Below are 18197 nucleotides of genomic sequence, written 5' to 3' on the forward strand. Positions count from 1 at the left end.
TTTGTCCTTTATTTTTTCTGCAAAATCAGATCCATTTGCCTTCTGCCTTCTAATTATATATTGATGTTCTATATACAGTTATCTCCTCTTTCATACTCATTGACTCTTTTTATTCTCTATTATTTTATGAGAAACCATTTAGATACCACTTCAGGAATCTGTCCCACAGAAACAAGACTCCTTAAGAATATTCATACACAGTTTATATAAATATGTGTTCTATATTTTATGGTTTCTATGTTTTACATTATATACAATATATGTAGATATATCATATGCACATATATTTTATATATTTAAAGATGAACATATGAGAGAGAGATATTACTGCTGTCCATATTTAAAATTTAAATTGCATCTAGTGCCTAATGAAATTCTTTTCAGTTCTGTGTTTTCAATTGTCTTATAATCAGCAGATAGTTTTTTAATATTCAAATAGTTAATGGTAATTTCCTCCCATTGGTTGCACTGTAATTCACTAATATGGAATATGTTGGGAGAAGAGGGTGGTTGAGGGTGAGACTGGGAGAACCAAATAAGAGGGCTGCAGACTCAGTGTCTGGCCTGGTCCTACTACTACCTGTAAGGGTTTCTCTCTGGCCTCTTTCCACATTTGCCAAATGAAGGTGTCAACTTGGCATATTTTAAAACCCTTTTCATCTCTTATTGTCTATGTAATTCTAAAAAGTTCTCTATTTTAGTTTGCCCTGATTGGTAATAGCTATTTTATCCCATGTTTGATGATTATAACTTTAACATGTTCCTGGCCCATCAACACATTTGTGTGTGACTAATGCAAACAGCAGACCAAGGCACTAACTAGTCTGAACATGAGATGTCAGAAATCTAGGGGGGAAATCCTCTAGTGAGTAAGAAAAAATAAATCTGGGAAAATGCCATTCCTGGACAGTGAAAGTCATGAACACGAAACCCTCTGGGTTATGGAATCAATTTGTCAATTAATATGCTTTCCTCCCCTTTTTACTTGTGTATAAATTAATAGTAGCTGAAAACAAAGGACTGGAACAAAACAATGCAATAGAATGGAAATTACATTTTCTTGCCCTGTGCACAACAGAGAAGGAAGGCATGTGATTTGGAATCAAAGGGGACTGAATTAATATAATGGACAAGCTACTTGAGTAGCTGGTGTGGAGGTAGCTGTTCAACAAGACACTGGGGTCGTGTGCTTGCTTGGGAATCTGTTTGCTAGTGTCATGGTATAAGGTTGTGCCTAATGATATCTACATGTGTTTTGCCCCCAAATCAATGGATTAACAAATTTAAGGGACAGGTAATGTGCGTGGTACAAAATTCAAAGAGTACAAAAGTCTATTCAGGGGTCCCCCTCCCTATGAGATAGGCCAGAAAGCCAGATAGGCCAGATAGGACAAGTGGAGCATGGAAACTGAGCCAGAGGGCTGAACAAATTGGCTGAATAATTTACAGCCAGATACAGAAGGTCACCTCCCTAGAGATAACACCCAGGCCTCAGCTGTATTTCAGCTCCAGGTCCAGAAAACGAGTAAAACCAGGTGGGCAACACCAGGACCAGCTGCCATGACTAAAAACCCACTGCCCTGCCCCTGACCAATCAATGGAGACCACAACTATGCCAGGGCACACCTGGAAAACTGATGAATATCCAGCTGAACCCTGCCCTGAGATGTCCTCTAAGATTCTCACCTACAAGGGAGAGATAAAAACCCCAAGTAAAGGACCCAGCACATACCCTCCTTCTGAGGAGCAGACCATGCCATTCCCTTCCCCTCTTCTTTCCTCTCTTTTGCCACCACAGGCACACATCTCCCAAACTCTAAGGGACCCCATGAGACTGACAACCAGGGGAGTGATGGGCAGTGTCAGCTCATTCTATGCTAACCCCCAAACCTATTCCCATGGCCCCTTTCATGACTTCCCAGTGAGCCAAAGCAGCCCACACTAGGCTGTCTTGTTGCTTCTTATTGTCCTTCTCCTTCTTTTTTTTAGATTTATTTATTTTTAGAGAGAAGAGAAGGGAAGGGAGAGAGGAAGAGGAGAGAGACGCTGATGTGACAGAGAAACATTGGTCCATTGCCTCCTGTAAGTGCCTTGAGTGGGACTGAACCCGATTCTAGGCATGTGCCCTGAATGGGAGGACACTCAACCAACTGAGTCACACCAGTCAGGGCTTCCATTGCTTCCTCCGTGCTAAGCCCTTTCTTGTCTTACTGCCCCCAGCTTTAATAAACACACCCTCATAGTCACCTGGACTCGTGTTGTAAAATCTTTCCTACACGAAGGACCCACACACTACAGGCTGGCCCTGAAAAGACCAGCTCAGAGCCAGGTCCCTTCTCTGGTAACATCTATATTGCATTCTGATAGTTTTACTAACACTACGCTATTAAGAACCACCACTGGCTTCATATACACACATTCTAAGGCAAGTGTGTATCATGGATGGGTTGATGGATGGATGGGCAGACAGAGGAATGTAGTGCTACTTTCAAATCTACCACTGTTAGTTTTTTAAAAAAACTAACCAATTTTCCATTCTATTTGATAAGTGAGTACCATAATTCCAAGATTAGAAATCTAGGTGATAAAATATTTCTCAGTATGTAATCTCTATGTTTTCTAACTAACTTAGCTTTAATTTTTAGATAGAATGTTGTTCAAGGCCTGGATCCTGGACAAAACAGTGGCAGTGATGGCCACTCTAGGTGTCTTTACCCGTCATCGTGGGCTCTTATAAAATCTCACCTACTAGTATTTTTCACATTTTAATTTGACAGGAAGACTTAAAAATGGAGGAATAGTAGAGATGTAAATGACTATGTTTAAATGGACCAACATGGCAAAAATATATTTAGGCAGAAAGTTTGAAGGAAAAGAAAAAAAATTCTAAAATGCCCAGCTGAGCCCCAGTTCTGACGGTCATATCGGGGCAGAGAGAGGACCTGCAGATCACACGGAGCTTTGCTGACTCCACCCACAGGAGCATACATTTCACCCGTGAATACTTCCATAGGCTAAATCTATGGAAACATCACGAGCAAAGTGCTGTCAACAGCCAGTCCAATTAGTTTGTCTGTTGGGAATATTTTATTTTAGAACTGATCGTAACATAAGCATATCCTGAGCCTTTACATATAAGACAGACATTAAAAAAAAACACAAAACAAATTCTGGTGATAGCTCAGCAGAATTGAGCATAAACTTCAGCCGTGAAACAGCAAGTGTTTCTTTTTCTTAAATGTGAGTTTAAAGGCTTTGACACAACCTTTGTTAGAAAAATTCTAAGAGAAAACAGGAAAAGGCTGGTTCCACCTAAGTGAGTGTGCCTTTTGTTCCCTGTGACCCAACCTTTACAAAACTGTTTGTTATTCATCTCATTACAAACATCTCTCTGTCACAGCAGGTGTTGGGTCAGGAGAGGACACGGTGTCCAGGAAACCTGCAATCAGGTTAGAAAACTCCCTGGTGACCCATTCCCTTTCAATTGACTCTGAGTGGCTGGCACTGCCTGCCACAGCCAGCCCTGAGCTGCCTGCCCCCGAAAGGGTTGTCATATAAGCCACAGCAGAAACACTTCCCCAAACCACTCGCCCTGGAGGTGTTGGGGTTGCATTTCCAATGACAGGAAGGGAAGTTGTCCTAGCCTTTCTAACTATTAAAGGAAAAACACTATTTCCTTAAGTTGCTTTAAAATTCCACATCCTCCAGTACTGATTTTAAAAGTTTCTTGCATGAGTCACTCCCTTTGGGTAAAGTTCAGTCTTTCAAGGATGTCCTTCCCAGTTTTAGCTGCCGCAAATGGTGGCTGAGTCAATTACAGACCTCAGTGTGTCTTCAAAGTGGGAGAAGAGAGGACAGTAGGCTAAGACTGACAAGGCTTCCCTCCGTATCCTCACAGGTCTCTGCTATGAAGCGGCTGCTGGCCACTTGGGGTGACTGGACTGCAGCCACTGTTTGAGTGCCTGGTCTGTTCCTCTTGACCAGACGGAGCTCCTTTGTTTTCTTCTTAGGTTCCCACCAGACCCCTAGCACCTACCATTTCCTATCCCTGTGGCACACAGGCACTTTCCTGTCCTTCCAAGTCTCACATGATACAGGGAGCCAGGAACCCTGTTCGGAAGCTTCCAGATTTGGGCCCGAGGAAGAGTAGAAGCCAGAGAATGGCATGCAAATCTCATTTTAGGCTCCATTCCCTCTCCCCTTCTTATTCCCACATTTCCTGGGATTGGCAGAGGGGGTTTCCCTCTTCCTCTATGGCCATATCTCAAGTTCTCTCATTGTTGATTGTGTGTAATAAACCTCTAGCCTCTCAGATCTGGCTTCTGTGGTAAAAGAAGCAAAAGGAATTTGGAAAAATACCTTCTTCTCTTGAAATCTCCATTTTCCAAGATTTCCGCCTCACTAATAAGGATCTTCTCCCTTAGGGAGTCCCATGCTTCCCTTTCCTGGAGTCGTGACCCAGCCTGGGGGGGCCAGAGAAGGGAGGAGGATACTTTTAAAGGGAAAAGAAAACATTTCCCTTTATTATGTGCAAAACCGTTTCACTGCTGTCCAAGGCAGAGTGATATCTAATTACTGGATGATAAATGTGGAGGCCTTTTAGTTGGTAGATGCTTTCGCGCCGTGGCCACGCAGACCGGGCGTTCCTGAATAAGCTCTGCAGTTCATGGTGCATGTTGTGTGAGTGTTATTGTTAATGTACTAAATATAAATAGCAAGAGAAACCAGCTTAACGTTTACACAGTGTCTAAGGAAACCCTTCATCATTGATGGTTTATGCTGCACACTCATTAAGATATTGCTCTTCCATTGAACCTTGATTCATCACAGGAAAATGCAATTCTGCCAACCATTCACAGTGAAAGCCATCTTTCCCTATTCTTCAGTGGCAGTCATCTTATATGATAATCTCACGATGACCTAGACGGGGCCATAAGCGAGAAGTGCTCTCATTCATCTCTTCTCAAATGGATTTCTCGTTATTCCCCATGGGCCCCATTACTATCCCAAATTCCAGCTCCCCTTCAAGTCTAAATGTTTGAAGAGCCTGTTCCTCTCACCTCCTGTTCATTCCACTCTTATCTGGTTCCTACGTCTACCCCTCCACTGACACGTCACGAATACCAAGGGCACCAATGACCTTTTGGTCACGAAAGTCAGGCACCGATGACCTCCTGGTCACTTTTCTGCACCACCCAGTCACTGCAGACACTATGGGTCACTCCCTTCATACTGGTGATTTTTTTTTCTTTTGACTTTTCTGGAATTTATGGTTTTCCTCCCACCTCACAGGTTGACCCTTTTCTTTTTCAGGCTTTTAATCCTCTATCAGGCCTCTTAAAATTAAGAATTATCTGAAAATAAGCCCTGGGACCCTCTTCTTTTTCCCTCTATATGCCAACCATTTTATCCATCCTATGCTTAAGTTCAACCTAGAGTCATAATTTTCAAAATTTTGGGCATGTAAGTTATATCTGAAGAAAGAGTAAAAACTTCTAATCATTGAAGTTTTTTACTTATAGAAATTTCTTCTTCTAAAATCACTCTCATACCAGCCTCACACCATACCAGCCTCACACCTTGACCATAGACAAGTCACTCTAACTTCCTGGGTTTCAGATGGTAGAGGCCACAGGCATGATTTAATTGTACTTTTTATTAAAGGTAAAATGTGAACTCTGCCAAATGGCATTTCATTTCCAATGTCCGACCACCTCCTTTACACCTTTGGAAGTGATATAAAGGGGCACAGTTGGAAAGAAATGTTTTATGCAGAGAATAAAACGTAATCTGAAAGCTGTTATTTACCCCTGCATTTTTTCTATTCCAGTTCATTTATTGTCACTTAAAATGTTCAGTGTCACCTTAGTATTAGCTGAGGGTAGTATTAGCAGTGAGAGGGATATTATGTTCCAGCTGAAGCAGTTTTCAGGTAGAAATTGCTGAGTGGGTTAGGAAAATGTTGTCGTGCTAGGTTTTGTTTCAGGGGTGGGGGGAGCGTTTCTTGCCTCTGAAGTATTTTACATGCAGGGCCTGAGAGTTTCCAGGAGAGCAAGGTGGCATGGCATCTTTCTTGTTCAGGAAACATAGAATAAAAGGCTTAAAAAAGTTAAACATCACTTTTCAACAGAAAGTTTTGTTTTGTTTATAAAGGATGAGATGTTTTCAACTGTGGTAAGCTGTAATGGGAACTCTGCATTAATACTAGGGAAGCCCTATGCCATAAAACAGTAAGGTTTGGGCTAATAAATACTTAATAGGTGGTTCTCCTCGGGCAGAAAAGAGCCTCACAGTGTTTGCTGGTTGCCGTGGTGTAAATATCCCCACGATGGCCAATGGCCACTCGCAAAGTGACCACGTCCCACGAAGGGTGAGGGAGAGGTGCACAGCAGCACCCCGTTTGTGGCCATGCAGACACCACCGTCGTAGACTACCGAGAGCCCAGGCAATACAGTAATGTCGTAGATAATCAGCAAGGGGTGAGTTTTGGGTATTTGGTATCTTCGTTTTTAATATAATTTGTTTAATTGTGAATCTACATAGTTTACTTTTTAATAAGAGCTGTGTCTAACTGCTGGGTCACAGAATCCCTGAAAGATATTAAAAAATGAGTCCCTGTGAGACAGTATGACCAGCTACCGCTCACCATTGGTTTCTCCTCAAAGAATAAAAAACATTAATGTTAAAATTTGCTTAAGCAGTATTTAATTACATTTGAGTTTTCAAAGGTGAACACTTTGCTGTAGGTGGTTTTATACTTGCTAATGTTCTATAACTCAATGTTGTCTATCAACAGGTAAATCAAGAGCAGTGATTAAAATAACCACATGCCAGATCCATAGATGATCGTTTTCTGTACATTTGTGTAAACTGGGCGTGAGATGCATATGAATCTTCTCATCTAAGAAATTTTAAAAAAGGCAAAAGATATTTGATTATCGAATGACATGGTTTATAGACTGAATTATGTCCCCTCAAAATTCATATGTTGAAGACCCTAATCTTACAGAACTGGTGTCCTTATAAGGAGAAGAAGGGACACCAGAGCTTTCTCTCTTTCTCTGTGCCAACTGCAGGTCAAGGTCATGTGAGGACACAGCAAGAAAGCACCACCTGCAAGCCTAGGGGAGAGGCCTGTCAGAAACACACCCTGCTGGCATCCTGATCTTGGACTTCAGCCTACAGAACTGTGAGAAAATAATTTTCTGTTAGTTAGATTACCCTGTCTGAGATATTTAGCTATGGCAAACCAAGGAGACTAACATAATATGTAAATAATGAAATTACAAGCAATTCCACAGCAGTAACGTGCTACTGGACCTCAAGCTTTATCATTATTGTCAGGAGAATTTCTTTCCTGTTTGCTCCTCTGCTTGATAAACAAAGGCTCAAGTCTATAGGTCAAGGGTTCCCACCCCTCAGAAGCTCTCCTTGGTTTAACCAAAAATATGTCAGCCCTTCTTCCCCACAAATGGCTCTGTTATAATGACGATCACATTGTTTTGTTCCAACATAAATTCTTTTTAGAAAGGTAAATTACACATGAGAAATTGAGATTCAGCATGCTACCTACCTCCTTTGCTGCCTACTTGTTAGCCACTAGCCACATGTGGTTATTTACACTTAAATTTAAATAAAATAAAAATCCAGTTCCTCTGCTGCATCAGCCACATTTCAAATACATAACAACCACCTGTGGCTAGTGGCTGCTGCACTGGACCTGCAGACACAGACCATTTCCCTCACTGCAGAAAGTTCTGCTGCACAGAACTGCACTAGGCTGTGGGCAATTTGAGGTACGGGGGAAGCCTGGTTTTTTTTTTGCCTGTGTGTGTGTGTGTGTGTGTGTGTGTGTGTGTGTGTGTGTAGTTTTGCTTCCTAAGCTCCTAGCCTTGTGTCTGTTATACAGTAGGCATTCAATAAGTATTAGTTGAACTAATAAAAGAAAAATACTATTTACCTAGTTGTAGTCACTTAAAGCATTCATGGTTCCTGGAGACCACAGGAATCAACACACATCTGTACATTTGGTTTTATTATTGACAAGTAAAACACTAAAAACGGGCAATTTTCATTTTTCCTGGGATGAGAACACCAACATCCATCTTTAAATATAATTATAGACTTCATCTCTCAGGTGTTAATACAGCAATCTATAGTTGTTAATTCAGAAGCATAATATCGATTCTAATTTATTTTTCTAGGTCATCTCTGCTCTGTTGTTCTATAAGTGACCCTATGGACTCATTAAATCTTGCAGCATGATATTTATGCAACCCTATTTAATGAGTCCTCCAACACCTTGAATTCTCTGGATCTCATACCTATTATTTCAGTGGCGAAATTCTGAGTTTAATTAATCGTATTCTTCATGGACTCAAAGGAGATCATAAAAAGGTCACCCAGTCTTACACAACTCTGCCGGCAGACAGCCTCTTTGCTGCACGCTCCAAGTGATACACAATCCCCTCTGGGGACTGATTCCAGAGGACCTCACCCCCTTCCACATGGATACCAAAGCCTGCAGATGCGAAAGTCCCTTACAGAACACGGCATAGTATTTGCACATAACCTACACACATCCTCCCATCCATTTTAAATCATCTCTAGATTACTTACAACACCTAATGCAAGGTAAATGCTTTGTAAACAATTGTTAAAATGTATTCTTTGGGGAATAATGACAAGAAAAAAGTCTGTACACCTTCAGTACAGGTGCAAGCATTGTAGGTCTAACTACACGGCACACATCAACAACATTAACTTTTTGTTTTCCTAATATTTTCAATCAGCGCTGCATTGACTCCTCAGCTGCAGAAACCACACACACAAAGGGCCGACTGTGTTTGGGTATTCAGATGTTCCTAATCTCAGAAACCTTTCTTGATTGTATCTTTCATAGCGGAGCCCAAAGCAGATGCCCTCCCTCTGACTCCAGAGGAAAAGGAGGACAGGGCCACCTGTCACGTGCTCTGGAGAAGCCCCTTCCTGTGCTATGACAGACTTAATTCCGTCTAAAAGGAGACATTGCTCTTTCAATATGTTCCCTCAGGTTTAGTAACCTCAGGGGTAAATACTGAGGCTGAGTAAGTCATATTTAAATGAGTAAACAGAAACCATACACATAATTGCTTGACAACAAAAAAAAAGAAAAGAGACCCTGTGTACCTGAAGCATACCCTAACACCTTTCTTACCTAATTCAGCCCACATGTTTTCAAGTGGGAGAAGTGGGTTTAACTTGAGAAGGATGCTGCACCAGGGCTGGAGGAAGACAAGGATTTAAGAGGGGAGTGTGGAGAGATGAGGGACAGAAAAGGATCTCAAGAGAAGCAAACCCATTTCGTCTGTCTTGAACTCAGCACCCACACGTAAAAGCTGGATGGCATGTGGGTGGAAAGGAAGGGAGGGAGGAGAAATGGAAGACTGGGAGGAGGCGAGGGTATCTGCCCTCAGTCCTGATGCTTCAGAGCCGCCATGGACAGGGAAGGTTACATTGAAAGCATTTTCACCCATATGCGTGGGTTACCCCAGGGCTCACAGTCTCCCTCTCTGCTTGGCTATGCTTCCCCACCGGAGGCAAGGAACGCAGAAATCAGCTGCCTGCTTCTCGGCGACAGGAGCTGCTGGCTGCCAGTAATGGCTTCCTAGAGCTAGGTGCTGTCTCCACAGGGCTGGAGATTTCCCACCATCCAGCCCTGGAAGATGCTCTTCCTCTAAGACATTTGTTAGGAAACAAAGGGGTTTTGAGACGTTTAAACATCTTGCCTATGATAATTCCTCTTGCTGTTGTGACCAGTTTGGGGGCTAAATCCCTGGCAAGAGTTGGCTGTGGCATTATAGAGACTGGAGTATGCCACCCGCAAATAAAACCGCATTTGGTACATGGGACTGGAGTTTATCCCTCGTCACCACGCAGAGAGAGCTGATTCCTTCACCAGAGGGGCTGGGGCATTCTTTCCTTTTTATCAATGAGGATACTGAGGCCTGGAGGGCGTACCCTTACAGCTTACCTACCTGTGAAATGTGAGAAAGAGCTATCACCCCCTGACAGGTGGAGTATGTAATCATGGCCTCAGGGATTTACTAAGAAAGCTGAAGGACACAGGGGTCCTCAAGGTTTGGCACGTCTCTATTTCACCTTAGTAAAGTATATTAACCTTTGGAACCCTTCTTCCCTCAAGTGCATAATGGCAGGAATAAGATAATACGCGTGACGTGATGTACTTTGAAGATGTTTCACGACATAGTGTGAGTGCTCACGAAACGTTAGTCGTTACTGTTTTCATTGTTTACGTGTCAGGGAAAATCCTTTTTAAATGCCGTTCTATGGACTCTAATTGCTCTTTATTATTTTAAAGCACGCAGGGACTGTGTTTTTGCTCTTTTTTTTGCTCCCTGCTGAAATGGGCAGAGCCTAGAATAAAGCAGACACTTAAATATTCTTGGCATAAATGTATAATTCCCAGTGCTCCAGTGTCCATATTTTTAGAAATTGGTCATTCTACAGCTCTCTGTAAGAGCTGTATGTAAGATTTATACATACACAAAAATGAGCAAACACCCCTTTTTGTTTGTTTTTAATCTTGCTTTATAGTAATTAGTATTTATTTAAAAAACAGAAGGTACTCAGGTTAGGAAGGTGACTAGCCTGCTCAGCTTCACCTATTAATCTGTAGCTGATAACAATAGGTTTGCATTCACAAATTGAAAATGTGAAATTTCAAGTATTTATGCAATGAATATTCTTGGGATCAAGCTTAGAATAAAAAAAAATTTTGGATGAATATATGATGTCTTTTAACACATTCATGTTTTTAATTGAAAATTTAAAAATTTGTTATTCAGTTACAACTGTCCCACCTTTTTTCCGCTTGCTCACCCCAACCCCGTCCTCCCCCACCCCACAGTCAACCCCCATTGTACACGCCCATGAGTCCTCTATCCATGTTCCTTTGCTCGTCCCTCCCTCTTCTTTCTCCCTTTCTCCCCCTCCCTGCTCCTCTCTGGTCACCTTCAGTTTGTTCTTTATTTCCAAGTCTCTGGTTCTATTATGTTCATTTGTTTGTTTTGTTTTCAGCTGTAGTCCATCCATGTAGCTTTTTAAGGTGAGGAAGAAACATTTGAGGAAATATTAGACTTGGTACAAAATGTACTTTTCATATACTGCTATGAAAGAAGAACTCTTTGTTCTTTTTCAAATATAAAATACTGTTTTTCTTTCTGTTTTTGAAATAAGGCCTATTTTCCCACAAGTGTGAAATTGGTTTATTTTTATGTTGCCTTTTCTATGTGGGAAGCTAAAGGGACCAAACTACGTGATTGAAGATTTTTTAAATATCCAGGTATTGTGAGAATATCTATCTCTTTTAAAAATAAATATGTTTGCTAAGCAGGAAACTCAGTTGCCGTTCCGAAGGAAATACAAGTTGTGAACCAGCTATCATAAGCCTGATAGAGCAGAGGGCAAAAACGTAACATTTATGTTCCTATTGCATGTATTTCAAAAAACAATGCCCAACTCCTGTGTCCTGAGCTCCACTGTCATTTATCTTCTCTGAGATAATTTAATATTCTACCTGTGACAGTAGATGTTTCGAAATAACTTTCAAAAATACCAAGACAGATACCAGTGCAACAACAAAATCCAATGATGCTTATAAGTGATGATTTAAGAGAGAGCTGAAATATTGATAGCCAAACGAAGAAGACATGTTCAAGGTCTTGCTGATGCCTTCCTGAAGAAATGAACATCACTCCTCTCTCCTCCACCCCAACTTCCAATGTGGGCTTGATCACAAGGGCCCCAGGGGGCAAGATACACTGGGAGGATGCAGACAGAATTCAGCTATGGCTCTGCTCCCTAATGACACTCTGCCTCTCTCTTACCATTGGCATAGTCAGAAATAGACAATAAAGAGATATCAAACCATCAGGCTCATGATTAGGCCAAAAAAATTAAACGCAATAAAGCACCACGAAGGCAGATTAAAGCTTGTCCTTCCAGCCGAAAGGCACATGTGCACTGGAGATCCTTGCTGAGCAGATGCGGTCCATGGAAATGCAGTGACAAGGGCATCCCCTGGGAGTCAAGCAGAAATGCAGACCTCAGCCCCCCCCAACCCCCCCCACCGGGCCTCCTGTATCTGAATCTGCATTTTCATTGGATCTCCGGGTACTTCAGGTCGTCATTACAGTGTGAAAAATCTTTGTTTGTGGCAACTGACACAGAGAAAGAGGAAGAGCTTACACTTGTTCCAGAGTAAAATGGATGTTTTCACTAATTCCTTGACATATTTCTAAGCTGTACTGTTTCACAGATGAACAAGTGCTTAAAGACAAAAACATTGTTATCCTCACTGTAAAACTCTAGTTTCAATACCTCAGAACAGAAGTTTACTTTTTTATGACCAGAGCAATGCCTCTTTTCTCCTAATATGCACACCCATTAGAATGGGTTTGGCCAGTTCTTCTTAGCAAAAGAAATACAACAGATTTCATGATGTGTCTCCTGAGGCGAGTTCAAGTCTTCTCTAAGTTTCAAGTTTCATTTTGCTCTAACCAGCAGCCATGGACACAAACATCCCTATTAGTTGGGCATTTTTAAGAGCTCTAAATTGCAGAGAATCAAGAAATTCTGAGATATCCTCTAACTCAAAAAACCGTGTGGGAATACAATGATTTTGGTTTGATTTTTTTTAAAAGGAGGGTGTCACAAGTTGAGTGGAATGGGCCAGGAAGACTCCCTGAAAGCTAATTTAGCCCCTCTGGAGTTTAAGATAGTAAGGTTGTGGGAAGTCAGTGCTGTGAGAGGTAGAAACTTCATGTTTCAAATGTGGAAATAATAGTGTGAGCGTAAGGGAGAAAGACCAAGGGCAAAAGCGGAGCCAGTTTTGTACCTTGAGAGACAAAGAGAAGAAGGGGGAGGAAGATAATATGTAAGAATGGAATTTGGGTCTAAAGAGAGAGAACAATGATGAAGAAATACTTGCCTGAGGAAGGCAGGCAGAGGTGCGAAGTGCCTTGTGGGTGTGGCTGGGAACTGGAGCAGGAAAATGAGGGGACTGTGGAGAAAGGTGGGGTGAAGAACAAAGGAGCAAGTCCACGATGCCTGTGCACGGGATGGCCAGGCGCCACCCTTCTCTCAGAAGCGACCCCTCCCATCCAGTCCTACCTGGCCGGAAGGACGGTGGTCACCACTTGAGAGCTTGAGGGTTGGGGGGAGTAAAGTTGGGGGAAACAGAGGGATCCTCATGGCAACTTTCCGACAAGAATGAGGAGGAACCGTCCCCCTGTGTGAAGAAAAAGGGAGGCTGTCATTTTGGTGGCATTGAAATTGATCTCTCTAAGTCATCTGTTGTTTCAAACTATTTAACTGGGAGTTTTCTGGGAGTGCCTTCTCGAACGGAGATTCAAAGCCTCCAGCGCCCTTATCTCATCCAACACTCTACACCACACCTGCAAGGGAACTGGCCACTGAACCCTCCTCAGTTCTTCCCTGCTCTCTGCAGGCATTAGATGTTAAAGATGGTCACGGGCATCACTTTTGAGAAACTCTCCACAAAATTCTACTACTGTCAAGAAACCTGAGAAAACATTGTACTGAATTCCTGACAGCCATCAACAATGCAGCCAGATGAGGCGGGGCTCAATGGCTGTGCTTTTCTCTCTCAAAAACAGAGAACTATTTCTTTTTCACACACAAAGTTAATTTTGTTAGCCCTCTACATAAGTCATTTGTTCAAAGTCTACGCATTAAGCACCAACTATGTGCCAGGAATTGTTCTCCAGTGCCCAGAACTCGAGAGCATCGCTGAACAAAATAGTCAAAGCCCCTGCCTTCAGGGAGATTACATTCTACTGGGGAAGGACCCACACTTAAGGAAGAAATAAATGACCTAACAAGAGAAGATAATAAATGCTGTGAAAACCAGAAAATAGGACAGAATAAAAAGGAGAGGAGATGCCAGGGATGGGACAGTGGTGGAGGGGGTTGCAAATTTAAGTAAGTTGGTCACTGACAGTGTCTTGGAGAAGTTGGATTTCAGCAAAGACCTGAAAGGCAGAAGGGAGTTGTCCAAGCAGACACTTGGAAGATGAGCATTGTGGGCAGAGGAAACGGTCCATACAACAGCCCACAGTGGGAGTATCCCAGCTTGTTGGGGCCGAGCGAGTAACCCAACATGGCTGGAGTGGAGAAGCCAATGAGGAAACAAAGAGAGGATGCAGCAGAGTGAGATCAGATAACACTGGACCTTGTAGACTTTCATTCTGAGAGAGCCTGGAACTACAGAAGGGTCTGGAACAGAGGAGTGAGCTGACTATTTTCTAAAAGGATGACTCCAGCTGCCGCGTTGGGACTAGATTGTGAGTGCAGACAGGGGGAAGCAGGAACCCAGTTAGGGGGCTGTTTAGAAGTCCAGGCGACAGATGGCGGTGGCTTTGCCTAGGGTGGGTGCACTGCAGTCATCACATTAACAACGATAAAGATGTGTCAAATGATTTATAATAATTTGCAAGTTTGAGTGTTTTTGGTTTCGTCTGAAAGAAAGACACACTACTAAGAATTGCGATATCCCATTATTTACTTCCCAAAACAGAATAACTGTTTTTTTTGTAATAATATGAAAGACTCAAAGAAAAGGAGGAGGTAGAAACACTGAAGCTAGAACATAATATATTTCATGTTCTCTGTATGTCACTGAAAACATGTACATGCTGCCGGCTCTCCTCATAGACAGGAATCTCCACACACTAGCATAATTAGCTCTGGCAAAATCCATTTTGATGCCAACCCGATTAAACACACCAGCCTTTTCTCCAATTGTGCACAGTTGATAGTGGTGTGTACAAATGTGTGTGCACATGTGCATTTGAGGGCCACAGAGGGTGACTAAAGAAGAATCCATACAAACCATCAGGAACATCATGAACTATTCACTTTTCCATCACAATAAAACTCTGAAATATGAAAATACTATTTGAACCGTGGTTTCATCTGCAAATTCCAAGGCCTCTTTGTTAAATTCAAAGACTATTCTCCGCCAATGATAATAATAAGTGCACAAGACTTGTGTCAACTGATTTTTGTTGACAGAAAATGGAGAAGCAGGACTCCAGGTAGTAGATTTGTTAAACTAATATGGCCTTAGGCACAATACATGGAAAATAGAGAAGGTGAATTTTGCTCTTAGAACAGGTTTCCTAGTTTGAACTGAAACTTTCTTCAGTGTTTTATCTTTCAGCCCAGTGGGCCTGTACTTTACAACAGCCTCTTCTCCACGTCTGCACACCACTTCTTCAGATATTCCAAAGCACCTAACATCCTTCCTCTCTAGGATTCTACAGGCGAATATTCTTCTCAGTTTGACTTTGGCCAGTCTCCCCCTTACAATGTTCAAAGCCATGGTAAAATCAGGTGGTGGTTTCTTTAGATCAATTACATTTTTATATTTTCTGTTTTAAAAGCTCCTTAGGGTATGTGTATTGGACTATTTTCACTATCCTTGTCATACCAAAGCAGAACTTAAAAAACAAACGAGAGATATTGGGAATAAAATATCTAATTAGTACTGGCAAAATGACGGGTGCATACAAAAAAAGTCCTGGTGTGTGTCACAAAGTGAGACACCCTGAACTAAACATTCACATTGTGGCTAGCTAAATTTGGTCTCCTACCAAACACAGACCAGCTGGACAGAAGTTCTTGGTCCATGTGGAAATGAAATGGTTTTGATTGAGGCATACTGTCCGATGCCTGTCCTGTTGTGGGATGATAGAAATGCTGGGAACTTGAGCTGACCCTTCCATGTCATGAGTACACAGTTGAGTGAAAGGTTAGAGGGGTGCACTCTGAACTAATCTTCATCTGTATCTTGCTCTAAGGCTAGCCAAACACCCTGACACATTAGAACTGTTATTTTTCAGGACTGGACTTTTACATTTCTCTTGTTAAATTGTCATATACTTGTTTTTCACTTTTAAAGGAGTCGTTTGGTTACCAAAGGCTTGGGAACTTACGCAAATTGTGATTGGGGTTCAGAATAGCTCAAAATGGCAGCAGAAATTAGGGATGTGAAAAGAGCTTCTTCCCTGTTTAGGTGGAGGTCAGGAACATAGAACACATTATTACGTGAACTGAATAAGTGGATGAAGAGGGAGTAAATGATAAGATTTGACAATACGATAAAACTGACAAATGGGAAAATATGATGCCATGTGGTGTATATTTTTGCTGTAAGCAAAAAATTAGCCATTATTGTTTTCTATTTGAAGGAGGGACTCTATTCCCCTCAGTAAACTCTGGCAAGATTTGGCTTGCTTTCCTCTTTATGAGAAGGTTGTAACTGACTTTCATATTACCCACTACAGTCAATTCAATATCCTTGCCCAACATTCATTGATAAAACAATTCAAAAATCACCAAATGTCATAAAATCTCCTGGCCTTCCCATTCTTCTGACTGAATAGAACTGATTTATTTATGGATACTGTTGGTCAGGTTCATTTTCTTGAGTTGTTCCTCTGTCTACTGTTTTTCTGCTTTTGTTGATTTCCCTCATAATCTATGCCAAGCCTCAAAGGCCATCTCAAAACTGAACGTGAAAAGGCCATTATTTCGAAGCCAGCGCTATTCTGTTTCTGGTCCACGTCCAACAACTAGGAGTGTGCTGACTGCTACGCTGGCCTGGTCTTTCATTTGCCTCCCTTTCATTTCCCTCTGTTTGCTGTCCTGTGCTTTGATCCTTCCCCACATGGCCTACACTTGATCTTATTATTTTACTCCAGTGTTTATTATTGTGCCTTCTCATCATGGTCATTTCCCTTTATTAGCTACCATGTCCTACAGTACTAACAGTCATTGCTCTTATTACCAAAGCCATGGTTCCAAAGCCCAACATTCTTAAGCCCTGAAGAACACCTCTCAATAAATGCTGTAGTTTGATGTGGAACCTTCGAGAGCAACCTTCAAATCCAGACACCGTAAGATGGTCATAAGAACAACCTCATGGATGAAAGGTAAAGAGAAATCATATTGATTGCTATTTACAGTAAAAAACTGAAGGCAATATCATTACTATAAATTCATAGAACACTTCAGATCCCTTTCCAAGAGGCCAAGAAAGAAATTTTAAAGTGGCTCTAAACATGCATACACTGTTAATTATCTACCCAATTGCTATCTATTTCTTTGATAAGAAAACAGTGAAGTTCAAGTACCTGGTGACCACGGAACTGAGGAGAAGCTGGATACCCTTCACCTTTTTATGTGAGCCTTAATTACTCCAAACCAATGATAACAATTAAACTCTCCTACACATCACTGGATTGGGGAAGGGCATATGAGGCAAGGAGGGGAAGCCGACTAGGGAGACTCAGGAAGATTTTCTCCAACCTATAAAAGACAAAGGCATTGCTTTTTCTGCCCTTCAGTGGTTTTATGTAGGGTTGTGGTGCATGGAGCTGTGACAGTCGTCTTGTGGCTATGGCATAGTGGACATTATGAAAATACCTGGATTTTGATGAGGCTGTAGAGCCACCAACTGACAATTCCTCTACCTGCAATACCTCTGAACTTCCAGTAGTGTGACTCACTGAATTTTATTTTTAAGCCAATTTTCATTGGTTTTTCAGTAAAGCTGTTGCTGAATAATAAATTGTCTAGTAGTTCTTAGTTCTTCTGATGTTCAGTTATATCCAATGAAGGTGTTTAAAAGGTGTTTCCACACTTGCTAAAGTTGTTTTGAATCATGTTGACCCAGAGAATAATATAAAATCTTTGTAGGGTTATTTATTGACAGTTATGCAATTTAAACATATTTGTGATTCCATTTTATCTATGAGTAAAATTGTTGACATTTGGGGGGACCAAAAACAAAACAGCAAAATAAGACTCTGTAGGAATAACATTTTCCAAGGCAGATTTTTTTAGAAATGCAAAAACTGGCTAATGAGGTATCAACCATAAGCTAAGGATATTATGTCAGTGTACAAAGTAATGACAAATTTGAATTCAGATAACATGGATTGAAAATGTATATATTTGAATATATCACCTGGAACTGACTATTGTTAAGGTATTTCTTAATTTTTGTTGAACCTGAATCTTTTGCTCAAAATATTTGAATATTTTTAGAAGATCAATCCTAAATAGAAAGCACAGTAATTTCTAAAATCATGTTAAAATTTATTCCACCT

The 18197-nt window shown here is 41.4% G+C and overlaps 1 protein-coding gene across 3 annotated transcripts in view; it reads right to left on the reverse strand.

The window, feature by feature from the left end:
• Window positions 1-18197, reverse strand: part of PLCB1 (phospholipase C beta 1) — a 665285-nt gene that overhangs the window by 57200 nt on the left and 589888 nt on the right. For 2 of the 3 annotated variants that reach the window (XM_037051665.1, XM_037051666.1), the window contains exon 32: window positions 13174-13291. The exons of the other annotated variant lie outside the window; for it this stretch is intronic. In XM_037051665.1, coding sequence (XP_036907560.1) covers window positions 13193-13291 — 99 coding nt within the window. In that variant the 3' untranslated portion in view covers window positions 13174-13192. The remainder of the gene's footprint in view (window positions 1-13173; window positions 13292-18197) is intronic. 3 annotated transcript variants of the gene reach the window in all.

Source organism: Sturnira hondurensis, unplaced genomic scaffold (assembly GCF_014824575.4).
Source record: "Sturnira hondurensis isolate 20B ecotype Veracruz unplaced genomic scaffold, ASM1482457v3 Scaffold0007401, whole genome shotgun sequence".
NCBI lineage: Eukaryota > Metazoa > Chordata > Mammalia > Chiroptera > Phyllostomidae > Sturnira > Sturnira hondurensis.